Source organism: Thermobia domestica, chromosome 8, assembly GCF_964235325.1.
Source record: "Thermobia domestica chromosome 8, izTheDome1.hap1.1, whole genome shotgun sequence".
In the NCBI taxonomy this organism is placed as follows: domain Eukaryota; kingdom Metazoa; phylum Arthropoda; class Insecta; order Zygentoma; family Lepismatidae; genus Thermobia; species Thermobia domestica.
The window spans coordinates 107,089,224-107,116,773 of NC_137461.1; the positions used below are offsets into that span (position 1 = coordinate 107,089,224).

At 34.3% G+C, this 27,550-nt stretch overlaps 1 protein-coding gene across 2 annotated transcripts in view; it reads left to right on the forward strand.

Annotated features, from left to right (window-relative positions):
* LOC145693125 (prostaglandin reductase 1-like) overlaps positions 1-27,199 on the forward strand; it is a 61,540-nt gene extending 34,341 nt beyond the window's left edge. Inside the window, exons 5-11 of one of the 2 annotated variants that reach the window (XM_081768849.1) lie at positions 596-784; positions 5,547-5,665; positions 7,600-7,754; positions 11,402-11,510; positions 21,049-21,167; positions 23,667-23,783; positions 26,095-27,198. In XM_081768849.1, the coding sequence (XP_081624975.1) occupies positions 596-784; positions 5,547-5,665; positions 7,600-7,754; positions 11,402-11,510; positions 21,049-21,167; positions 23,667-23,777 (802 nt within the window). In that variant the 3' untranslated portion in view covers positions 23,778-23,783; positions 26,095-27,198. Of the gene's footprint in view, positions 1-595; positions 785-5,546; positions 5,666-7,599; positions 7,755-11,401; positions 11,511-21,048; positions 21,168-23,666; positions 23,784-26,094 lie in introns of both variants that reach the window. The other variant, XM_081768848.1, reaches the window with a different exon arrangement.
* The last annotated feature ends 351 nt before the right edge of the window (positions 27,200-27,550 follow it).

Consider the following 27,550-nt stretch of genomic DNA (forward strand, 5'->3'; position numbering starts at 1 on the left):
TTCAATTGCGGCCTTCCTCCATAGGTATAGTGATTCTTTAATATCTTATGATAACTCAAATCACCGTATCTCTTCCTGCTGAAATAATTTTCAGTACATTCAATTTTTTCTACAATTTCTATTACTCTTTCATTTGTTACCTTTTCTGCCCATCTATTTTTCAACATTCTTCTGCAGCACCATATTTGTAACGTTTCCATTGTTCATTTTTTTCATTACTCTTTTTCTACAGTCCATATCTCACATCCATAAAACGCCATATTACATATGTATGCATTCATCACCGTTTTCTCCAGTTTTATATCAATATTTCCTGCTAGAAAATTTTGTCTTCTTCAAAACATCTTCTTTTTCTGAGTTACTCTGGATTTTACATCTTGTTTGTGCCTATTATCGCTCGTTATTTTATTACTTCTTTAACGGAATTCGTGTATCTCTTTCTCTGGATAATCTCTTATTTTGAGCTTCATTTTCTTCTTTCTTTCCTTGTGAATCTTATAGCTTTTATATTTAGACTATATTTTTAAAACATGAAATTGTCTTCCCCTTTTTAATTGCGTTTTTATATAAAGTTGTTTCTTCATTTTCGTTCCAGAATTGTGCAGAGCAAGCAACCTGGGTTTCCAGTTGGAAGCTACGCAGTATTAAACTCTGGATGGCAGTCACACACAATTATCCACTCTAATACGTTTTCGAACAAACCATCTTTGTTAAAGCCGTTTATCCTTCCAGATTTCGGAACTGTTCCTATATCATTGGCTGTAGGAGCAATAGGAATGCCTGGGTAAGTTTTTTTCATTTTTTAAAAACTACACTTTTGTCTAATTAATTAATTATTGGTTTTTGTATCAAATGAATATTTTGGAAGTACTATTCTACTATTATAGGGTACATTTTAAATTGTATATAATAATATTGAATAAATTGTTCAGTGTTTAAAGATGGACAGAATTTTCTTTGTTGGGAATGTAAGTATCTTTGCACTTTGGTTTCTTATTGTAAGTAATAATTAAAATTTAAGTGTAACATTTTGTAAATGACTCAAATTCTTATATCGGGACATGGTCGCTCAGTGGTAGAGCGCTTACCTCTGGTATGCGGGATATCCTCGGCCAAGTAACTTTGTGGTGGACAACATCATGTCCTTGGTTTTTTCGGGGTACTTCCTTTCCTCCCACATTCTCATTCCACCAATTCATACACTTGTCTTAATCATCCATTTCCTTTAGCCTAACGGGCATTGTGTGACGTCAAACGGAAAGATTTACATTTAATTTAACTTTTTTTCTGATTTTTATATACTGTATGCACAGTGTTATTAGTATTTTTTGATGAAAAAAAAAGTACAATGATAGATGCTTACCCGAATCTTACAAAATGATATGGATGTGTGTGTAAATTTTCCTGTGTAGTTTTCTAGAGAAAAAACGATTTTTTTTTTTTTTTTTTTTTGTAAACCTGAAAATTGATATTGTATGGTAACCACGGTATCCATTAAGATGAAGCATACAGTGGTGAAATTGGTATAAAGGCATTGATTCAATTTGAAACTGAAGAAAGCAGGATAGCGAAGATGGATAATGATGATATATTTAGAAAGTAGCGTTGTATATTGTACACAATCAAAGACATATCTTTTGCTAATAAGTTAATGGCACGCGTAGTTTACACAAAAATGGAAATGAGACTATTTGGGGGGGAAATTAGTATAAAGGCACCCAGTGTCCTTGACAAAAATGAAAGAATAATGTACAGTACAGAATGGAAAATAAATGTTCAGTGCTTGATTGGCCCTCTCTTCTTCTGAATGTCTTGAATGTACGCTTCGACATTGTGTTTATGAGATCTGTATGTCGTGGAATTACTGACCACTCTTCTCGTAATTGTTTCTTCAACTCAGCAACTGTCCCAAATTCCCGTCCATTGCGATAAACATTGAACGCAAGGATTGTCGAGTTAAGATCTGGACTTCTCGCTGACCACTCCATAACATTGATGCCTTTATCTTGACACCACTGTCGGGTTGCTCTTTCACTTTTGATAGCAGCGTTTTCCTGCTGGAAAATCAGATTCTGATCGTCCAACTTCTCATACATTCGCAACATTTCTATTTCTAACATCTGCGTGTACGTCGATGAATTTATTTTGGTCTTGAGCCATGCCATGTTGGATGGACCTTGAACACAAAACGCTGCCCAAATCACATTTCTTTCACCGAAATTTCTGCTCGTTTGCACTTGCTTCTCTTCCCTAAGGTCATGTTAATAGTATTGAAACTTATCCGGATAATCTAAGTTTAATTCCTTCTCATCACTAAACACAACGTGATTCCATTCGGATATCCACGCCATATTTCTTTCTGTAAACTACAGTCTCGCCTAGTTGTGCGTCGCACTAAGAGGTGGTTACACTTCCGTTTCTTGAAGGTAAGGTATGGATCTTGAGGCATTCTTCTGGATGTGATAGGTAAATTGTAAGCAGCAACAATTTGGGAAGAGGACTATTTCTGGCCTTTGCCTTGCGCACAATTAATCGTTTCGCAGCCTCCGAAAGTTTTCTCGTTCTACCATACTTCCCGTTCTTTCCGTATTGTGTGCCCAACCGAAAGTAATTATTAACTACACAACATGAACGATTTAATCGTTTTGCAAGTTGCCGATTTGATAGGCCTATGTTCTTGTACGCACAGACACATGCTTGTTCTTCACTCGACAATACTTTTCCATGAGGCATGGCCTACATAACAGCACACAGGCGTTCACACCCGCACTTCTCTTATTGCACTGTGTCAGCTGAATCTCAGAGACGCATCAGGAGTAGTGCTGTAGAGGGCGCAAAACAGGAAGTAATCATAGGTGCCTTTATAACAATTTCCACCCTACAATAATCTCATTTCTCTTTTTCTGTAAAAAGGACGTGTCATTAACCTACCTGAAACTGACATGTTTTTGATTTTGTAAAGTATACAACGTTATTTTGTAAATATACGCGTATATTCTCTATCCATCCTTCGCATTCTTGACTTCTTCTATTTTCCCTCTGTATTTGTATCAGTTTCAAGCACTGTATCCTCACCATGCTTTTCATTATAATAGTAGGGAGAATGTTTATTACTTACCATGCTTGAAGCTAAATTTTCATGAGCGATTTTTGAGAACACAGAAAAAACGAAATTTAATTACTTTAAAAATTATATCGTTAGTTGCCAAAAGATAATTGACAGTTTTTACTATGCTGCAATAGACTTTTTCAAATTTATGTGCTGTATAGATATATAGAAGCAATAAACTGCTAGGTAGTAGATTGTATGTATTGCTATTTATCTTCTAACAGTCACGAACACAATACTTCATTCTTGTAATCCATACTAGATTTTTAATTATTATTTTTTACTTGAAAATACAGTACTAAACAAAGTATCGATATTAAAATATTGATTTGTTATCGTAGTACTTGTGTTACGCTAACCACGAGGCTACAAGGTTCGATTATCTTGTTAAGCATGTGAAATGAAATGAAACAAAGTATTTCAATTTAACGTCCCATGATAATGCCCATTAGGCTAAGGGAGAAGGATGATAAAGGCAAATTAATGATGATGAAAGAATTTGTGGAATGAGAATGTGAAAGTAAACGGAATTACAACGAGAAAATCCGCGGCCACGATGTTGACCACCACAAACTTAGCCGAAAATCGAACCAGAGACCGCACCCACCATGTCCTGCCACTGAGCTACCGTATCCTCCCCTTGTTTAGTATGTAACGACTTATTCTATTCATGTACATGGCTAGTAGTTGGAAATCATTCTGCTACTCGAAAACAAAGTTAGGTCTTTATATTGATGTTTTGTTATAAGTCAAATGAAGACACTGGTACATCTTATTCTACTATATTATTAGCATTTTTTTAAAAAATGTCCAATGATAAGATGTATTCCAATTGATAGATGTTATTGAGTGGAATATAATGATATGCGTGATTTTCGTAGTCTTAAACAAAATAAAGCCAAAGCTAATTTCTTTCTAAACCTAAAAAGTGATGCTGTACAAGAATCATGCAACATACTCGGATGAAACTGATACTGAAAAGCGTTGCCATTAAACTCTTCATTATCACACTAACAAGACGACAGCACTTCATATGATTAATGGGACATAGCCTAAAATCGTCATTTACTCTTAAATAATAATTTATGTTTAACTAAGATATTGAGCAAAGATCAATCGACATAATATCATAAATCACATCGCGTTAAACAAAATGAAATGCTTGAGGACAGGGCCGGATCCAGGATTGCTTGAGGGGGATGTACCAATAACTACCAAAATAACCAATCACACTGAAACTCTTCAAAGTGGCATGTGATAATATTGTTTACCCCAGACAACACTGATGCATAGAACTGAGGAAAGTATATTAAAGAGGATCGCAAGTGTTATGCAGAAAAAATGTTCTCCTCTCCTCCTGGCTTCTGGTGAACCCTTTTCCTTCAGGCTTTAGAAAATCGACATAAACTATTGCTTTTGCAAAACTCTGCTTTCTTTTAAGTATCAAACGGAAACATGATGGCAGAAAGTTTCGTTAAGTGTATTTTTACTGCTAGCTTTTCATTTTAGATAGTGTATATTTACAACGAAGGGGGAGAGGTGCATGTGCACCTTTGCACCCCCCTAAATCCGGCCCTGCTCGAGGATAAATACCCATGCGTAGTTTCCGAGAAAATCTAGAAAAAATCGGATTATTATGGCGCTAAGTATATCGTTCGTTGCCAATAATAATTGACATTCTTTCTGCTAGTATAGACTGTTTATTTATTTATTTATTTATTAAATTTGTGATAGTAGTTTGTCTTCTCGTAACGGCGACACACATATTATTTGAATATTCTTTCGCATCTAAAGAATGGTAATTTTGTCTTTCTTTAAAAAATATTGTCATGACTGATCAACATAAAACTATGAATGAATATAATGAAAAGACCAAGACTACATGCAAATACATGATTCAATGAAATTAAGCACTTAGTAATGCACAGAATATTGTCTACTAACGAAATATGCATCCCAAAGAGTTGTTGGACATTTCCACTAATCACGAACATTTATTTATTTATTTTTAATCTTGATATGAAAAATATAAGTTCAAGAGTAATTAGATAGGAATGCCTTCCAGGATAGGGCACATAACGTTCACGTGGAATACTTACATTATTTGTCGGAAAGTCTCATGAGAAAAGACCTGTAGGTAGACTGAGAAAGAGCTGGAACGATAATATAAGGGTAATTCTGAGTAAAGTGCATTAACACACTGACGCCCATCTTTTTCCGACATTGAACATTCAGGTTCCAAATCAAAGTTACATTATGAAAAGATTTCATTGCATAACTTGCTTCCACGAGTTTACGTTTTAACTATTACTGGATTTAGAAAAAAGAGAAAAAGAAAGAAAAATTAAGTTATGTATACAGGTTTCGTACATTATTGAGTAATTAGTATAGATTGATTATATTGAAAGTGCATACAGTAAATTAAATAATATTTCAGAAACACGGCATATTTTGGTCTGCTGGATAAGTGTAGTCCAAGAAAGGGTGATGTACTTGTCGTGAGTGGTGCAGCCGGAGCTGTTGGGAGCCTCGTTGGACAAATTGCTCGTATTAAAGGTAAGTGATTTCTTTCCCTGCTGATTACAGCCTGAAGTTAACTAAAGTTTAAAAAATGACGAGAATCTATTAGTTTGGTAGAAGTTCATCGAACGAACTTAACTTACAAGTTTGTTCTTAAAAGGAAAACTGCCAGAGAATCAAAACTCCTTGAAGGTTGTCTGCAAGTTTTGTAACCATATGTTTCGGTGCTCTGTACGATTTGATTGTAGTGTTGCTCTGTACGACTTGATTATAACATTCCTTATATACGATATTGTTATTAACAGACACTGTCATCACATTAGTACAATAAGTTACTAAATTTGTTTCATTGTTCTTACGAGACCAAAACAATTGGAACTTTTCGAGTACCACACTATAGAAAAGATGGTTTAACGCCTCATAATACGAATAATCGCTCAGAAACTTTTTTCAATACAGCTTAGAGTTTACAGGTAATATACATAGCAGTGGAAGTTGACGGAATGGATTAAACTGTAAATTTTAACAGTGGTGATCAGCTCTTCGCTTGTTACGAGGAGACAAATTTTTTTGTACCATCTATCCACATATTCTTTAAAATACTGTTGTAGTCTTCAGGTGATTAATTTTTCTCCTAAGTAAGAGAATTATCATCCATCAACCAGTCACAAGCCATTACTTGACCAAGTTCTTTTCATAGATCTTTTTCCCTTTCCTGTCCTTGGGTTCTATTTTAGAAATTTCTGCCTTTAAATTGGTTTTGTCTGACATGACCGCTTTAGGACTTGTATTCTTAATTTCTCTTCTCCAACTAAATCTACATCTTCTTTAGCCCATTTGTTGTTACATTATTTTATCACAAGCGCAGTTCAACTCCAGTTAACTTCCTTTTCTTTACACCCATGCTCTGTTAATTTTGTTCAGCATGAGCTTTTAATGTGCCATTGATTGTTTAATCTGTAATTTTTTTTTAGAAAACGTTTATGCTTCTGAGCTTAACTCATTATAATATGCATATTAAATTCTGATTATATACTTAGTATGCTTCCTTTGAGACAGAAAGCAAGAATATTCTTAAAGGTGTTCAAATGTTTACAAAATTAAATCCAACCCGCTGAAGCACCTCTAGAAGTTTTTCTGGTGAAAGACTATCACCTAATAGCTGTAAGTATGTACTATACTTTCAAATATGTGAGGTGTATTTGAATCAATTGGAGTTTAAAATGGTATAACTTGGTTTATTTGAGTGATATGATTTAAAATGACAGGACTCTGAAGATATAAAATGTTTGTTAGTTTTCTGTTCAGTGTCTCTATCATAATGAAATGAAAGAACTGTGTTGAAGATATTGTTCTACTGAAATGTAGATTTCGTTAGGAAGTATAGTATGCTGCTTTTATAAAATGTAGAACTCTGATAGATTATTATTATTATTATTATTATTATTATTATTATTATTATTATTATTATTATTATTATTATTATTATTATTTAGAGCATCATTAATAGCTAGAACCCCTAGGATTGTCTTATCCAAGATATTTGTCTGTTAACGTGTTGTTACGAGCACTAACAGTAAGGCTGGCCCCTCACTTTCCTTGGATATATATTTGCGATTCTATTTCACATTTTAACAGCAGAAGAAGGCAGAAACTCAAAATGTAGATTCCAAATACTTTGTGGAGAAATCAATAAGTTGTTGTATGTTTCGAAAATGTTGCTTTTTGAAGCTATGCTCTCTCTCAACGTTTCCTGACTTATTTACAAGATTTACTAATTTTATACTAATTAGCACAACTTATTCATTCAATGAATGCCAAAAAAAAAATAAAAATAAAAATAAAACTAAATTCTCATGTCCTTTGCTACCCCTTCCCAATAGTGTTGCTCCAATTTTCTCATATATATATATTTAAAAGATTTCTTTTTGCAATGAATAATTTTCATACAATACTCTATTTTACTTAAGGCTGCACTGTGATTGGCTATTGTGGAAGTGAAGAAAAAGTCAACTGGTTAAAACAGGATTTGGGCTTTGACCATGTTTTCAATTACAAAACTGAAGATCTAGCTGCAACCTTGGATAAGGCTGCTCCTAATGGTGTTGATTGTTATTTTGATAACGTAAGTCAAATTTATATCTGTTGTTGATAGTTGAGAAGAATGGGACGTGAAACACTGAAACTCAAGGTTTTAAATCTTAATCTAGAGCAGTGGTGGAAATGTGGGAGTAGACGAGGGAACGGCGGAATTGTATCCTTTGTTACAATTGTACATTAAAAAAAAAAAAAAAAAAAATGGATAGAATGCCTCTCATTGAACAGGTACTTCCCATTTGACTGTATTTATTATTGACCGTCCACTTAGTTCTGGAATATCATTTCCACCACTAATCTAGAGTTAGTTCAGAGATATTCAATCAAAGAAAAACATTCCTAAAGGAATGACTTGATCATATCCTTACGTCTAGAGTGGGAGGTATATGTTTAAGATGGAAAGTAACCTTACAATTTAATAGTTACTCTGTCAGCCTGTCATTGTATTAAGCCAACATGTATCGGTGTATAGGTGGTCTTAAATATAACTTTCTTTTTCAAATAGAGGTTGGCATTCAAAAGCCAGTCATCGATAATCCAATTCTTTCAGATTTGCAGCATGGATTTCGGAGCGAATTTTCAAATTTAGAGCTTTGGCGGGCCACTATTTTCTGGAGGCGAAGTTTATGTTCTGATGATGTTCCAGTTCTCAGATTTTATTTGGTTGAATCTAAGTTTTGTAAGGCTGTCTTTTTTACTCGGTGAACATTAACATTTCATTTGCGTTTTTCATTTAGTGTTTAATTTTCTTTCTTTAATCGTTTGTACATCTATTGATTTTCTGTTTATATATATATATATATATATATATATATATATATATATATATATATATATATATATATATATACAGAGCAATATGGATCAATTGAGTTAGAAGCCTGGCTTATTACTCACAATCTTTTAATCTCAATCACTATAAATCATACCTTAAATCATACCTTCAATCATCAATACCTAGAATACTGATCACTGTATTTTAGAATTATTTTTGACTCATCGGTTAAATCAAAGTACAAGTGAGCCTTAAGTCTTGCTATATTTCCACAACTCAAGCATCAGGCGCATGTATACGCCATGATCGTCCTCAAGTACAAGGGCAAACTGGTTTCGGAGTATTTAACATGGAGGCAACCACACTGTCAGTATCTTCAGTCACTTTTTTGTGGCAGTGACGATGAGTACTATGAGTTTGAATGTTAACCAGCTTTCATTGTTCTGTAATACAGGCATGTTGTGTATCAGAATATTACAAGACTTATGAATCATCCTTGTATTATCAGGAGGAAGCATTGATGAATCAGTGGACATGCAATTTATACATAAAATTAATTTGGACTTAATAGAGTTGTTGACGAGACCGGACAGAATTTTGTGACGAGACATGAGAAAACGCAGAGCTTTTATATTTTCGAAACCAGACATTACTTCACGATATTTTTCGAGACGAGATAATTTCTATGCTTATCTCATAGGTAACTATCACTCGGTGGTATATTATTCTCAATAAAATCAAGAACTTAGGGAGAAAAAGGTTTCAGAATACACGAGCTATAAAATGCCTACAAATGCTTTGATCGTGTTAAATGCACTTTTTCACACTTGAGGTGATTTCTTTGACTTATAGAAGCATCGAAGTGTTTCATGTATGGATATTTTTTGCCTTGGATGAATAGTATAGTGATTGATTACATCTTTAACTTTCAAACTACGAAGTTCGTTCAGAAAGTAAGTTCCGTTTGGTGATTAAAAGAAAAAAGAAAAAAAGAAAAAACAAATAAATCGAATACAGATAAAGAAAGCATAGTATTGAACAAAAATCAATAACATTTACACTACTTTTCCACACAGCTTCCGTACTTTTCCAGGTATTTTTCATAGCGTGGTATAAGTTTATGTATTCCTGCTCATAGAATGTTGCCGCGTGTGTTGTCTACCATGTGGTAACATGTTCTTTTAATTCTTCATCGTTGTTAAACCGCTTACCATCGAAGAAAGACTTCAGATGCAGAAAGAGATGGAAGTCGCTAGGAGCGAGGTCGGGACTGAACGGAGGATGGCCAAAAACGTCCCAGCGAAAGCTTTCAAGGAGTTGTTTTAGTCACATCCACAGTGTGTACTCGGGCGTTGTCGTGAATAAAATCATTCCTTTTGAGAGCATTCCTCTGCCCTTGTTCTGTATTGTACGACGCAGTATCTTAAGCGTCTTGCAATAAACATCTTTATTGATTGTTGCACCTCGTAGTAAAAATGCAATCAGAAAAATGCCTTGTCCGTCCCAAAACACTGTGTACATGACTTTTCGGAGTGTCAAGAATTGCTTTGGTTTAACCTTTGTTGAGGACGAAGTGTACCTCCATTCTATGGATTGCCACTTCGTTTCAGGGGTATTATAAGCAACACAAGTTTCGCCATCATCATTATAACGTGTCAGATAAAATCAAGTGCACTGCCCATCCGTTATTTGTTGTGTTCTTCAGTAAGAAGTTTAGGCACCTAACGTGCGCAAAGTTTCCGAAAACCCAGTTTTTTAAGTAACAATCTCGTAAAGTACTGTTCGTGAAATTTGTAGAAGTTCAAGACTAAAAGCATTAATCGTAAACCTACGATTGTTCTTAATCCTTTCTTCGACTGCACTCACCAGTTCATCAGAAACCACAGATGGACACCCACATTGTTCTTTGTCATGCACTTGATCACGCCCTTCCTTAAATTGTCGCACTCATCTTCTCACTGTTGAACCACTCGTTGCATTTTCTCCGTAAACCTCGCAGATTTGTCAATGAATGTCACTTGGTTTTACGTTCTTTGTACTCAGAAAACGAATCACAGAACTAATTTCACAAGCGGCGGGATTTTTGATCAACGCTGCCATTATAAACAATCACTACGAACGACACACAACACAGAGCGATCTCAAAATGGCGTCATTTCGTTCTGCTAGGATCCGAGTAACTAGTGAGTATATGCGGAACTGCTATTGTGGCGCTACTGCGCGGAAAAAATCAAAATGGAACTTATTTCACGAACTTCCTATGGTAATTTATTACTTTTTCTCTCTTCATATGTAGACATGCTGATAATTATACATGGAAAATTTGAAAATATAAATCTAATGTTTCAATTATATGTTCAACAAATAGCAAATATGATTATGCGGTTGCTTGGTTACAACAGAAAATACGTTTCAAATAGTTTTTTAAAAATCTGTGATTTACAAGCGGATTGTAATTATCGAGTTCAGGATCTGATTTAATTGAGAAAAAACTGGAAAGGCTTATTAGTGATTTGTAAATTTATATTAAAAGATTAGACTTAACTTAGAAGTTAAAGGGTAAGAACAAGGTGATGAAGGGCATAGGCTCCAAGGAATTACTGTACTTGGGTTTCTGTAATTAAGACATTGCTCTCCTAGCAGTGTTTGAACCTACAGCATGCATAATAAAAGCAAGCGCTCTTGTTATGGAGATAACAGAAGAGGCCAACATCCTAAGTCTATTTTTAATATTTGAATAGTACTTTTTCCTTTCTTTCATTTTACTTAGTATTGCAAAATTTCACTTTACTTACTGATACCACAACCATTTAAAATCGCAGCATCTGTGTAGCAGACAAAACTTCTACACTTCTTCCTATTTAACTGTTAATATTATTTTTTTATTCTCTAATAAATAGGTAGGTGGACAGTTCAGTAGTGTTGTTTTAAAAAGGATGAGACAAGGGGGAAGAATCGCTGTATGTGGCGCTATTTCCTCTTACAACAAACTAGGAGAACCTGTGCTAGGTAAGTAATTCATTTTAATTCAATAGAAATTATTTTTACAATACAGTAGGATTTGAAATTGTAACATTACTGGCTTTCCACTCAATGGGAAATACGTCGCTCGAACCGTACGATAAAGTAGAGCGAATCTTCAGGCCTATTCCATCTCAAGACAGGCAGAGGGTGCCCAATGATTCTCTCAGATTTTCATGAAATTTAAATATATTATACTAGGTACAAAAATAAGGGACCCATATTTTTGCGTTTTGCTCAAAAAAATTTTTTGACCAAGTTATGCCCACTTGAAATTTTGGGTCAAATCTCCCGCGCTTTTGGGGTCAAAATCTTTAAATACATATATATCGAGAACTGTTCAAGGTATTTTCATTCTGTTTTCTTTCTCTGAAAGCTCTCTGAAAGCTTTACAAAATGAGACTAAATTCAATGCTGTAAGTTATATACATACTGAGCTATTATTGCTGAAAGGAAAAAATAGACTCATTTTTGGGTCAGTATATCTCAAAAACCCCACCCTTAAAAAAAATCATATTTTCAGGATAGATTCAACAAGATCCCAACATGCTTCTGTATAAATTTTAGAGAGAGTAAATGCTTGGTTCAGATGTTAGGACACATTTATTAATTGTGGTTATGCCGGAGAAATTATACATATTTCGTTTTTCAGATTCACTACAAATTAGCTCTGTACATGAAAGCATTTTGAATGTCAGATTCTTCTTCTTGTGTTATACCGTGAAGTCTTCCTGACTGTCTTGAAGGATGTGGTGGTGACAGAATCTTGAGAATATTTTTCACTGGTATTGCGCACTTATGAGCTCGCTGTCTTTTCCCCTCTGGAAATTTATAGCCTTTGGCCGGTCCATGGGGCAGCATGAAATGCACAAGCACTTCCTGAAGTTCAAAATAAACTTGTTTAGCCTTAGCAACCCACCAATTATCATCATAAATCACAGCCAAAAATGAGCCAACTTTGATGTCTTGAATTTTACGTGAAACAACACTTGCCATATATGTTGTAACTGCATAAATTTCCTCTTTCTCCTGTTCTGCTGTGCATGCAGTGTACACATTCTTGTCACATACATACCACAAATGACTTTTCTGTATGTTTTTTACAGCCCGTACACTGGTCCACTGAGCAATTTTTTCATCACGAAATTTTTGAACTTCTGTAGATGCAAGATAGATAATGGTGATGGCTTTCGTATATGTTGCAACAGTGGCAGCAAATTCTGTTGCATTTTGAATGCATTCCAAATGCTCTGATGTCAGGTTGTGCTTCGTTGCAATATGCTTTACTCTTCCGCCTATTCCATCACAGGCAGATTTTCCGTGACCTGTTGCTGAATACAGCCATTTTTTATTTTCGAAATTTAAGTTTGTGAGTTCATGAAGTTGATACGATTTTTAAAATGGCTCGCTGCCCCATCCGATATCATTGTGAAAGTTTTAATGTCAGCTAAATTTTCAGTGCAGGAGATGATCTTCTTTGTTGCCAGCAAAGCATGAGCCGAATCATGGGTAAGGTCATCACTAACAACTGCATAACTTCTAGTGTTGTTGGCACAGTAAGAAACTCCTGTAAATATAGTGACCTGGTCATTTCTCCAATGATAGCTTTGAATCTCATCTTTCATTATGGCCGTCCAATTTTCAGCGAAATCTACATGGAGCATCAGATGATGAGAGTCTTCTTTAACTACCATCTTCTCTGCGGCTATGGCTTTTCTTTGTACTTCTTTGATGTGAAGATGAGTCACTGCCTTCAGAGTCCATGTTGCTACTTCTTCAGTGAAAACATGTACTTCTGTTGACTTCTTCACTAGATTTCCTGCACACTGCAAATGAAATTTCTTCGTCATCTTCTTCTTTTTCCACTAATCCAAGAGACCCTGAATTGATTCCTTCCTTTCCCGGACAATCTGCGCATTCTCCATAGAGGCAAGATTCACGTGGAGGGGAGCACAGCACCAGATTTTGCAACTGTTAGATAGCGATGTGCTGAAACTTTTTAACGCTGCACAACAGAGTTCAAAGTTTGCACAATATATGCAAACGCATACTTCTCTTGGTGGATGGAGAATAACCCATTTCGGGCGAAGTGTGTAAAACTTTGACACGCCAATTTTTACATTCGGATGGTCTTCTGTGAACTTGTGGTAAATCTCTTTAACTGTTCTTGTTAAGAAGCGCTTAACTTTTTGAATACGCTCACCATTTTCTCTCACTGTTATAACGTCCTTAGCATTGGGGCTCTGAAGAGAGCAATCAACATCGTCACTAAGGTAATAACTTTTTGCAAGTGCCACAGTTTCTGGAGGTAATGGGTGACCTAAATATGGATCAGGAATATGGTATACTCCATGCATTCGTTGTATTCTTCTGGATCTGTCTATTAAGTGCTTTGTCACGTGGGGAAACCGGGACAGCAATTCCGTCTTCGTTATCTTGTTGGGTACAATTGCCATCAACCGTACTTTTTCATTGTAAGAGCGGCATCCTTCAAAGGCAGCATTAATCTTCTTATGCCACTGTTCGCAGTTAACACACACTACACGCTGAGCACTTAAATTTTGTTCATGGACAGGGACATCATAAATTTCTGCCAACTTAGCGTTTGTTTTTGCTTCAAATTCTGTTATCAGTTGCTTTCGTTTTCTGGTCACATTAGCTCCTCTTCTTTCAGGCTTTACAACAGTAGGTGTCCTCAGTGGTGTCACATTCATTTCAAGGCTGGAAATGGTCGTGTTCATAGCTTGCATCACTTCTTCAGTTTCGTTAAATGTTGCGTCCTCATCAAGTACATTGAATTCAGGATCACTTTCTTCTGTAGAAATATTTGCTGTGTTTGCACTTACAAAGGAAACATACTCTGTTGGTTTGGAGACGTCAGAACTCACTTCAAACATGTTGGAATACCGGCGATAACAGTTGAAACAAACCAAAGTCTCACTGGATATATCATCACGTTTAAATAAGTTTTTCAATAAAAAGGACATACCTTCCAGTTTCACAAATCTACATGTTGTGCTTTTGTACACTACATTTTTATGTTTATGTTGAAAATCTGGGCACTTATATCTTTCACCAGAAAAAACAGATTTTCCACTCTTTTTCCCCATAACTTTTAGAATGATGTACACAGAACTTTACCGAAATGATACAAAAATACCAGTAAGTATTCAACCCTCAGTACACAACTCTTAACGTACATTCCAATTTCCAGCTGAGTTTATAAAATTGAATGAAGCACATCTTCTGATTGGCTGGGAGTTGCGACTTTTGAGCCACACTTCGAAATGCCCTTATTTAAAGAAGAAATAAGACGAGTTTATTATTATGACATCATCCTGAAACATAAATAATAAAATAAAATTAATTTGTATGTAGATAATTGTTAAAGAGTAGCAAAGATAATTTGTTACTTTTGTCGTATATTAACGATTATAATAGTGCAGTTCCTCCAAAAATTTCGTGGCACGAATATTGCTTGCACAGCTCAGTTCAATTCACTGCAGAATAGTAGTACTTTTTACCACGGTTAACGTAAGCTAATTTCACCTTACGTGAAGTCAGTAATACCTAGGTACATAAATAAAATAAAACCATTCTGCTCTGTGACTGCTCAATTCTCGAGAAAATTGAACAGTGTTGTACAACCAAGGCGGTAACATCTGAACCAAGCATTTACTCTTTCTGAAATTTATACAGAAGCATGTTGGGATCTTGTTGAATCTATCCTGAAAATATGAATTTTTTTAAGGGTGGGGTTTTTGAGATATACTGACCCAAAAATGGGTCTATTTTTTCCTTTCAGCAATAATAGCTCAGTATGTATATAACTTACAGCATTGAATTTAGTCTCATTTTGTAAAGCTTTCAGAGAAAGAAAACAGAATGAAAATATCTTGAACAGTTCTCGAGATATATGTATTTAAAGATTTTGACCCCAAAAGCGCGGGAGATTTGACCCAAAATTTCAAGTGGGCATAACTTGGTCAAAAAATTTTTTTTGAGCAAAACGCAAAAATATGGGTCCCTTATTTTTGTACCTAGTATAACATATTTAAATTTCATGAAAATCTGAGAGAATCACTGGACAGATTTTTTTAATTTTGCCTGAGTTGAAATGGAATAGGCCTTCAGTGTTAGCTCACAGATACTGAAATTACAAATACCGAGTCACTAATTGTTAATTCTGATACGTGCATGATTTTATTAGGGTAGGCATAGTTTTTGTTTAGAGGTCATAGTAATACTGCAATATAAGAGCAACTTAAAAAGGTAATTCCATGCCCATCCCCTTTCCTCGTTATTAGATTATTTTAAGTTGCGGTACTAATATTTAGACCGGTAGCTTCTGTTGGATCTGCAGTGAACATTGTTTACTTGACAAAATAATAAAGTGTCACAACTGTAATGTTACTTCAAAGCATTGTTATAACATTTTTCTCTAGAGATATTATGTGTTAGTGATATTAGGAGTGTTTTTTCTAAAAAAAAAAAAAAAAAAAAAAAAAAAGTGCGGTATATATTTTTACAGTAACTTCCGTACTTTTAACATATTCGACATACCTTTGTCCTCTATAGATCGCTTCTTATTTTTGGTATCAAACGCAGAATGACGACATTGGAGCAAATATGAATCAACGTATTTTCTACGGTTAAAACATTGTAAGAGGTGGTCCTACTATCCTGATGAATATCAGTGCACAATTTGTTCGTACAAGCAGTGATGATCTACATGAACTTACTGTAAGGTTCTTCTGAGAGAACCATTTTCATTCACTGGAGATTTTGCAATTGCGGCTAAAGTGTGCTATACAAGAAATAGTATATCCAGGACTTTTTTTGTGAAGATACTCACGGAAGCTACAAACTGCTTCTCTTTCATTTAAACGGAATTTTATCGACTGTGAAGGCAAAACCTAAATAAGTAGAAAAAAATAATAACATGTGCTGGAAAGTATTGATCTATTATCTTTTAAATGCATACAGTATACTGTTGATTCAAATGAAATGAAATGAAATTTTTGAGTTTTACGTCCCACGGTTATGCCGGTTAGGCTAAAGGAGACTGTGATGATGAGAGATGAATGAAATGGTGGAATGAAGAAAGTGGGAGGAAACGGGAGAACCCCGAGAAAACCCATGCACACGGTATTTGTCCACCACAAAGTTCACTTGGCGGGAGCAAGGTTTGAACCCAGGATCTCAAGCACCAGAGGTGAACGCTCTACCACTGAGCCACCGCGGCCCAAGGTTACTAGAAGGAAAGGTTGGGCTATACGCACAGACGCTTCGCTCCTCGTTTTGCGTGACGTCACCAGCGAGGAACAGCAAGTAGGTATAGAGGTGTACGAAGCAGCCAGAATGTCTTTTTTCTTTCTTTATGCATAACATTTTCGCTGTCACAACATTCTCTTACACACAAACTACAAATAAATAAATAATAAGCTAGCAATAAATAGAACATCTTCTTAACACAATTTATATTATGGAAAATTAACGATGTACCTGTGTTGCACGATCATTCATTTATTTTTTGATGAGATAGATAAGTGTTGAATTATAATTACATTTTAAATGTATTTATCTGAAATGTTACTGTGAATGTATTTAAGCTAAGTTGCAGATAAATATGTGTTTTACCAGGGCAATCTCTGAAATTTCCGGTGTCTGGAATTAATGTAATTGCGGAACCAATGATAAGGTGAGTTCCACACCTGGCATAAATAGATTACTTTGTGATTACTGATAGGAATATCTCAATAAATACTTAAAACCATGGGTAATAATAATAATAATAATAATAATAATAATAATAATAATAATAATAATAATAATAATAATAATAATAATAATAATAATAATAATAATAATAATAATAATAGATCGTCGATGCATTCAGTTGCGGAAGGCCTTTGATGCCTAGCAATTTATTTTGTTCAATATACGGCACTCAGGCTTAAAGTTTAAAATTGCCAATTCATATCTTCTCCACATGACTATTAAAACGGAACCCATCCGTGTTAAACGTCATGTCGACTATCCATCACAGATTATATTCAATGTAACCATTTGCTATGATTGCACTTCGTGACATTAATAGTACACAGTCCGGAAAAATGAATTTGGTTTATATCTAAATATTTGTGTGCTAACTAGTGTTACGAATCAAGACGAGACGAAAAATTAGGTTTTCTCGTCTTGTAGAATCGATTTTCTAAAAAAGCTCTTTTCGTCACGCCTCGAAGTTTCTCTAGCCTCTTGCATAAATTTGTGTACAAAATTTGTCCTGACTTCCTAAAGTCACGAGAGATCCACGAAGAATGAGATATAACAACATTTAAAACATATTTATTATTGGAGTATATTGTGTAATGACTTGTGTATCTTTCAATGCTCTTCATTGTGTTCTTACAATCTATTTATAGGTTTTAACGATGAACCATGCAACACTAAACCAGTGTTTAAGGTTTAATACTTGGGTGAACTCGTGTTGCCAATGAGAGTCATGAAGTTTCTCATCTTGCCATATTTTTAAATTTAAACGAATTTAAAAGATTCTTCTCGTCTCGAATTGTAGACGAGACGAGACATTTCTCGCCTCGGTCTCGTCTCGTGGACAACACTAATCTCAACAATGAATTAGAAATAGTTAACCTGTCAGTTTTCCTCAACGGTCAAACTCTTCCATTCTGTGGTGCAAGGCGTGGGGCAACAGCCCCACCTGTTCTATCCACACGACGTCCCGGAGTTTTATTCTGATTTCTAACTCAAATAAACATCTAGGGGACCAATAAGCAGAATAAATATCGAAAAATAATTTTAAATTATGAACTTCATGCATACATAGAAATTTATGAAAATGAATAAGGAAAATAAACTTACTTTATCTTACTTTGATATCGGGAAATCGGCTCCCCCTAGAAAATTTTCTTCGGGTGCCTATGATCCTGACTGAGGACCTTTGTCTTTTCTTCACTATTTTGGCATGGAGAGACTAAAACTATCAGTTAAGTATGAATAGTGCAAATCAAAGGCGTACACATGCATAAAGAAATCGATTGATTGTACAGTTGATAATAATTTGGAACAACTTTTAACTCTAAAACAAAAAGATGAAATATAAGCGTCATTGTTAATATTAAACAAACTGAAAATAGTTTGAAAAATGTATCGGTAAATATTGTTTATTTGCCAATGCCGATACCGATACTCCCAAAAGTGGCTGATATTACCGATACCGATATATCGGTACATCCCTAATTCTATAATGTGCAACACTTGGAGATGAAAGACAAATACAGATAAAAATACATATGTACACACGTACTCAAGTTCACATTATCTTGCAATATTGCATGTCTGTACAGCCAAGCCCACGTAAAGAAATCTTCCGAGATATAGTCCTTTTCTCTGTTAAATAATATTAGTCCACGTACACCACCAGAAAAGAAAGCAACACAATTCAACATAGCAAAAACCCAAAATAAATAAATAATTGTTTGTGGTCTTACTAGCAAATCTTCGCGCGCCAAGCAGACGACAAGCTCTAAGTTCCTCGCTGGTGACGTCACTGTGAAGAGAGCGTGAAAGTAGAGGTTCGGGACATAGGTTAAGAGCACCCCCTGACCGCGGCCCACTGTTGATTCAGTCTTCAAACTGGTTTAAATTGAAAAAAACACATAGAAACCAAAATTTTGAGAATGCTAGAAAAAACACATTTTTATAACTTAGGGGAAAAGGTACCGGTATTACATACCGTTGTGTGCTGCTAAAAGAAAAGCATTGACACACTAGATCTATCTTTCTTATGACACTTCTGCCCATCTGTGCGTTATTCCACAACTCATTCCATCATATTCACTTGCGATTATCATAATTCTCCTTTAGAACGTTAAACTTAAGAATTTTATGTTAACTTTTATTCTACTTTGATGAAATTGCAACACTGTTTTGTGCAGAATTTAGCTGTTAGGGGAGTTCTCAATAGTGGGATTTTGAGAGTTGCTCAAATTTATATAAGATCAGTAAAACGCAACCTGTAAAGTAGAGTCGTTTTGATGGTTGCATAACTAATTGTCTCAAATTCGCATATTTCTATGTGTATTTTCTAATGGAAAAGTAGTCAGGAAGTCAGAAATGCACAGAAAAGATCGCTAAACTATCGTCTTTCTTTTCTTCTTCTTCTTCATATAAAAATTTATAAATGAGCTATTATATTATATTAAAAGTAAAATGTTATATTAAATTCATATGAATATTAAACACAAGTGACGACAGAAAGGTATCTGGTATCATATATGAACTTATTATCTCTCCCAGGAAAAATTGAATTTGCAAAATATTTCAAAGCAAAAAGGCACGATATGCTTAGATGGGTGTTACACGCAAAATTCACAATCTATTGGATCCATGTTTTTAAAAGTATATTTCCGGGAGGCTTTGTTTCCACGTAGTTTGTTAACCGCCACGTTCCATAAGATAAATTAACTTGCGATCACATGTCGCTCTTTGACAGGGATAATTTTTCAGCAAATGATGTTCCAGTGCAGGCCTATCAAATTTTGAGTTTTTCCTCTCTCGGACAAAATTTTCTGGATTTAAGTCTTCCATGGAAGATGGTGCCAAAATTGTCAATGTGTAGAATAAGAGATCCTTCATCTCAAAAGACAAGATTTGAGAAAGTTACAGTAGAAGTGAAGGAATTCCACTTCAAAAGAGACCAGCAATTCAAGGAAATAGTTTGAAAGCAGGTCTGTCTACAAAATATCATCATTTGAATAATAATTACCTCGTACGTTCCCAACACAGAAAGGCGTATAAGAACGCAAATTTAAGAGTGCTTCTAAAAGTTTTGTGAGTGTTATTGAATAGAGATAAACTGCTGTATAACCGTGATGAAATAAATGAAATCTTGAAAGTTGTTCCGACATGATAGCTGATGAATAAAGATAGAATAAGTTCAAGTGAGAGATAATGAGAAAACAATGGAATGAGAATGTGAGATGAGGAAACTTCCCGAGAAAACTCATGGAGACGATGGAGATGAGATCCATCATAATACAAGGATTGGAATCGATCCAGAGGCTCATCAGACTAGATGTAAATGTTCTTCATTGATCCACCCTCTTCGCACCATGAAATATTAGTAGTGTATTCGGCTCATAGTTAGGATATCTAAAGATTCATTCGCGAATATTTTTAATGATATCTGAATAATGTCAATCGAGAGAGAACCTCATGCAAACTTCCTAATAGCTCTTCATGGGCTGATTAGATATAATATTTTAGAAAAAGCCTACTCCAGAAATTAAATTTGAGTTAAATTTCTGATTAAACTTTTTCTAATGTCTGACTTCAATTACTAAGTTATTTGATACTTATTTCAGTATATATTGCAGCTCGTTCTTTTGAAATAAACGCATCTAAATGTTTTTAAAAAAATATGTTTATTCTTTTAAGCAACTTTTAACATTTTAGTTTATATGTTAACTCTTCCTCGTTTATAACTTTTAAATATATTTCAAAGTTCCAGCTTTACAAATTGACTTTGTGATGAAACAATTGAAAATGGAGGGTTTTGAAGCATTTCAGTTTGAAGAAAAATGGTCTGAGGGCTTCAATCAAATGCTGCAGTGGGTGAAAGAGGTAAGAAATAATAAATATATTAATATTATGATCTTTTGTAACAATTTTTCTTTATTTTGTTATCAGTTCTCTATCTGCTACAATTACTTAAAATTTTGTTAGAATAGTAATGATTTTATTAGTTGCTCTCGGGCTTTTGTCCTATTGAGAAACACTCTACGATGGTAATAAATTACTTTTGGAATTGTTCAACTACATTGTCCTATGAATTTGTTTGAACTAAAGATAAATAATGACTGATCACAGTAATAAGTATTAGGTTTTTCGATGATATTGCAAATGTATGATCATTGATAACCAGATTTACAATTATTCACACCATATCAAACCTTTGATAAAATAAAATGCTGATATAGCCTTTATGTTAACAAAAAATACGTGACTGTCAAAAACACCTTCATTCTATGTTAAGATAGGTTCTAGATTATGTGTTTATCTCGTTATCTTTGATACTTCAACAGTATTGACCAATCTATTCTGAAAGACTTTAAATAGCACAGCGGAACTGAATTATGACAAAAGGAAGAGCCACGTGGAAATTTTTTAAAAAAATCCTCTAATTACCGGAATAGTTGACTATTTCTTTATGACTATGACTGAACTTTATAGCGTAACTTGAAAGAAAAAAAAAGCTGCAATGTCAAAGATAATACAGTAATACCTCGACTAACGAGATTTAATGTATTTCAGAAACTTACCTCGAACCATGATGGTCTCGTATCTGGAATTAGAGTTGCACACGAGACAACACAAGACGAGAAATAATTTTTCTTTGTTTTCGTCTCGTAAAATTGTTGAAGCCTGATTTCGTTTCCATTCTAGAATAATTCTTTATTGTCTTGTATCGATTCTCGAAACAGGTTATCTCGTCTCATTTTATAAAATTATATACAAAATTTATGCCCTGAATTTCTTTAATTTCACCTAGAAGTTATCAGAATTCTTCCATGTCACAAGAGATCGACGCAGTATGTAATATAACAACATTTAAATCTTATTTACAAATAAATTGTATTGTGTATTGACTGGCGTATGTTTAAACGTTGATAAATGCTCTTCATTTTGTTCGTAGATTCTTACATTTATAAGTGTTATACTATGAATCATGCAAAACCTAAACACTAAAACAGGTGTCTGAGATCTAAGACTTGGATGAAATAGATTAGCCCACGAGACTCGAGATATTTCTCGTCACGTCTTGTTTGCGAGGCGAAATGAGAAATTTCTCATCTCTTAGACAACACTATCCCAAATCGAATTTTCCCGTTTGAAATGAAGGGGAGATACTACGAGTAGAAATAAATAATTATCAGGTTGTCTAAAAAGTATTGAGTCTTTGGATATCAATGTTGGGAATATATTTATTGTGAATTTAAAATAGCATTATGAAACCACACATGCACCATCTTGTTAGACCAACCACCTATCATTTTTTGGCAGTATCATAATCCCATCGCTAAAGGAGATCGTGATTTCAAGTCAAAAAGAGTTTTCATGTGGTTTTCACAGGCTCCTTTCGAAGCTAATCTGATGCAATTCAGGAAGTTTTGTAGAGATGGAAACAAATGATAGTCTCACGGTGTCATATTCGTGCTAGTAAATGCATTAACACCTTCCAGAAAATTTCTTCCAATTTCTCACAAGATTGTTCGGACACTTAGTTCATATCACAAATGATTTCGTTTTACATTGTGACTCTACGGCAGGCTTCCAAGCTATGGGAATTCAATATTGAAACCAGAAGAACTAACTACATTTTCTAATTTTGGAAGAGAGATTGGGTGAATATGATCCTTCACTAGACACACTTATTCAAACAAACAAACGAGAAAACTATGGTTAACCATTACCGTTTGTGTTCCATGTCGATCAATTGAAGCTAGAAGTAGCTATTTTCTACTACTTCTAGTTTGAATAGAGGCTTAACGGATGATATGCAATCTATGCTAAATCTACTCCAGAAAACCATTTCTCGATATCTCTTACAGTTTTTACTCTGATACATGTCGACAGACAGTCACACAGACGGACATAACCGTCCTATAACACATTCCATACTTATGCATATGCATAGTGAACTTTAAAAGCTTTAAAAAAATCAATTCTCCGTATATCTTATTTGCTTTACTCTGGCACCTGGTATGGACGCCAAAGTTGATTTTTTTTTCATACAGGGTTGTCAAGAGCTACTGAGCATTCTAGAATCAGAACTTTATATATTTATTTATTTTGTTTAATGAGCATTGATTCATTGTTATCTATATACTGTGTTTTATCAATACACTAGAAATTCTGGAAATACATAATTGGCCATTCTTCTCAACAAATATTCACTATGCAGACTCTCACACTATTTGTATACAGTGTTCTAGAATCAAATACGGTACATGAGTTTCCATGGAATTTGATTTTTTTTTCTTTCTTTGAGATCACTAGCTTCAGGCTTCTATCCTTGTCGTCAGCTAATATGAGATTTATTTTTTAAAATTATTTTTTAAGGGCAAAATCAAATGCAGGGAAACGATCACTGAAGGATTTGAAAACATGCCACAAGCCTTTATCGACATGCTGAGGGGTAAAAATATCGGCAAAGCCGTTGTTAAAGCATAACATCAGGTAATGCATTTTTATTTAATTTGAATATTAATTTAAATTTAATTGAAAATTAATAAATAATGGCTAACGTTTTAATTTACATTAGATTTACAAGTCCATTAAAAGTTTCTTCTGTTAAAGAAAAAGTGCAAAGTAATGCAAAAAAAAAAAAAAAAAAAAGAAAAAGAAAAAAGAAATTGAACAGTTATTATATTTTAACGAGGTTTTGCTAGTTGGATTTCTTACCTTGTTACAAAATTTGGGACCACTTCATCTCGTTTGCCTGAGAGAAATAAGGAAAAATCTCAGTCAAAACGGACTATTTCAAATTTGGGTCTCAGAATCATGATTTAGACAAGAATCCTAACACACCATTCTTTTCTCTCAGTCATACGAGGTGAATAATGCAATGATTTACATTTTTAATTCATGTCCTCTCAGTGTTTTCACGTCAAATCAAAGAAATACATCAATGTAGTTTTTGTGCCTAAGCTTAGTTTTCCCGCATGTTTTAGGTTTATTTCTGGAACGTTTTACGTTGTATGTTTCTATTGTCCTCGTAAAATGACTTATATTTTTTGTTAATAACTATTATATATAGGCTATATCACGGACGCCCGAAGGGGAGGACAAAGGGGCCCGGGCCCCCCTCTCGCTCACGAAAAAGTATTAAATTTCTTAAGATTTTCTTAATACAAATAAAAATACCAAACGTAATATAGCAACCGGCAGATGAACCCCCCCTAGGAAATTTTCCTCGGACGCCCTTGATATATATATATATATATATATATATATATATATATATATATATATATATATATATATATATATATATATATATATATATATATATATCCAGTCCTGGACTCATTAAACTACTGAAGTGGTTATTTTCGTTGCCTTAAAAGTGTAGAAAATCACGTCACTGAAAACGGAACATAGACAATACAAACGTCAAGTGAGAACTGAGCTACATCATGACATTCACATATGTCAAAATTACTGTGATTCGTACTACCGCGTGATGTGTCAGCATGTGACGACTGCTTGAGTGGTTCGTGTGCGTGGGTTTCCTCGGGGTTCTCCCGTTTCCTCCCACTTTATTCATTCCACAATTTCATTCATTACTCATCATCACCGTCTCCTTTAGCCTAACCGGCATAACCATGGGACGTAAAACTCAAAGATTTCATTTCATTTCAATATCATATATCTCGGTGAGTTATCGATCACACATAACCACAGTTCTACTCCTCATGCTCTACCGCCTTGGATTATAGGTTTAAAAGCATACAGCGCTAGTGACCTTTTCCGAGTTATTGTATCTCTTCCAAACTCAATTTTGCTCTTCTGTTGATGGCAACACTGTTAAGCGGATGCTTCTAGACTTAGAGTCAACGCAAACAATTCTTGTCAATGTCTGATTTAAAGTGTACAAAACATTACAACCTCACTCCCTGGGTGCGCCAACACAAATTACAAGTTATTTCTCGAAAAGTTTGAAACACTGATCTGTCTTTACAATCTCTTTTGTATTTTTTTTATTGCTGCTTCCAATGATGATATTCAATTTAGGTCATTCCATTCACAAGAACACAACTTTGTTTTTGGTTGGCAACACTGTTCATCCGGTGCTGTTCGTCAATACATGTACAGATGTCGCCCCTTCTTTAGTTGCTTCGTTCAAAATTTCGTTCCTCTGTCTCTTTTAGTTTCTCCGTTATCACGGTTGGGAATTCTAAATTATATTATAATGTGAAAACACAATTTCATGACTGTCGTCAAGACGGCACGGGTTAACGTTCTCGTAGAGAGCTGCTATTTCACTAATGCGTGTTTATGGTCACAGAATACATTTGGGGTGTGTGCGTATCGCAACACGAAATTACCCAAAATAAGGGACACCCTAATATATATATATAAATCAGGAACACCAGCGTATGGCCATACATTGAAATAACATGGCCTCATTCACTTTGTGTAATGCTTACTAATAGATAAATCTACATTTATGGGAATTTTTATCGCATTCATTTATATCGTTTATAAATATTGCAAATAGTAAGGGTCTCAAATTTGACTCTTGTGGAACTCCAGTTAGTTGAAAGTAATCGGCTAATTTGTATCCTTTATATATACTTCTAAGTGTTTTCGGTCCCTCAAATATGACTAAGGTAGATAGGTTAATTGTGCAAACAAACTACATTGACGAAATTTGTCTATTAATGCGTTATGATTAACTCCATCAAATGCTTTTACAAAATCTGTGTAAATGTGCCATTAAATATAAAACATAAAATTGAGACGTTTTATTGGTATTTTTTTTCAGATCCTAGTCTAGTAGCAAGTTTTATTCCAAGGCTGTTTAAAATTGTGGTGTTTGTTTTTCAAGAGGAAGAAAATAAAGATGTAGCAAAATGCAGATCCATATGAAAACACGTGAAAATGTAGTTACATGTGAATGTTCAGATTCTGATGTCAACTTTGCGGAGACAAGAAAAAGAGGGTTAAATCTAAAATGGTTTTACATTAAAAGCAAAAGGAACTTTACACTATTTTCCCAGATTCGTATAATTTCTCAGTTCCGAGCCTACGTACTGCAGTTCCATGATTTCTTTTTCTGAGACGTTCATGCGAGAAGAAATCTCGTAGTGTATATGACTTGCTTTCCCTAAATTTGGACTTAAAGGGATACAACCAGTATAAATTAATAACTTCGATTTTATGTGGGCCTTAAACACTTTCATTGTCTATCTCGGGTATGATTTTTTAAAAAAAGGTTACATTAGATCAAATTAAACGACAGATATGTTAACAGAGCTGTACCGATGGGAAGATTCATGCTTATGCTATAGTTGTGATTCATATAATCGAAGACTATAAGTAAATCGATTGTTAATAAATTTACAACCTTAATATGCGGATGAAGCTTCCATTGGTAAAGCTGTATTCAAGTATCTGCTTTAGAACGGAGATTTATAATGAAAAGTGTTTATAACCAACAGTAAATTGAAACTCCTAACTCGTATAATATTATAGCCGTATCCACTCCTTCGGCTGATGGCTGATGTTGCGTCTCAATATTTAAAAATGTTCAAGAGGGTGAAATAAAGAAATTTATTTTATCCCAAAAGTAAGTAAAATGTATTTACGTAATGAAACATTGATTAAAGATTTGTTGAACTTTATAATTCTTTTTGTGTATATATACATATTAGAGTTTTCTTTTTGTTGTTTAAAAGGACAATAACTATTATCAAGTATTTTTTCTATTCAATGTGATCATAGTAATTAAACAGCGTCACCTGTAAAATTCAGAAAACAGTTTTTATCATAGGTTTTTCTAATAAGAAAATTTATTAGTAGTGTTTTAATATTGTATACGTATTTTTATACAATTGAATAAATAAAATTTATACCAAAATTAATATTGCTTTTTTAAAAAAAACATTATCGGTATATAAGGTGTTCAGAGAACAAGGGATCAGGTCCACTTACCAAGGTTGTGAGAAAAATATACAAAATTTGTACGGCAAACTTCTTCTCTCCTTAACTATAGGTTGTTGGATAATATGTAAAACATTTTTTGCAGAGCAGTTTAAGAGATTGATAGTCCTCTTTTTCCTAATCTCATCAAAGTAATCTTTTGTTGTTCTTCCCGATCTTCCTTCTGTTTTTCCCTCAAATAATACACTGATCCAGTCGAATAAGGTGACTAATCCTGTTGTCTCTTCTTTTCTGTATTCTAGTTCTTCATTAACTTCCTTTTAGCACGTCTTCGCTTT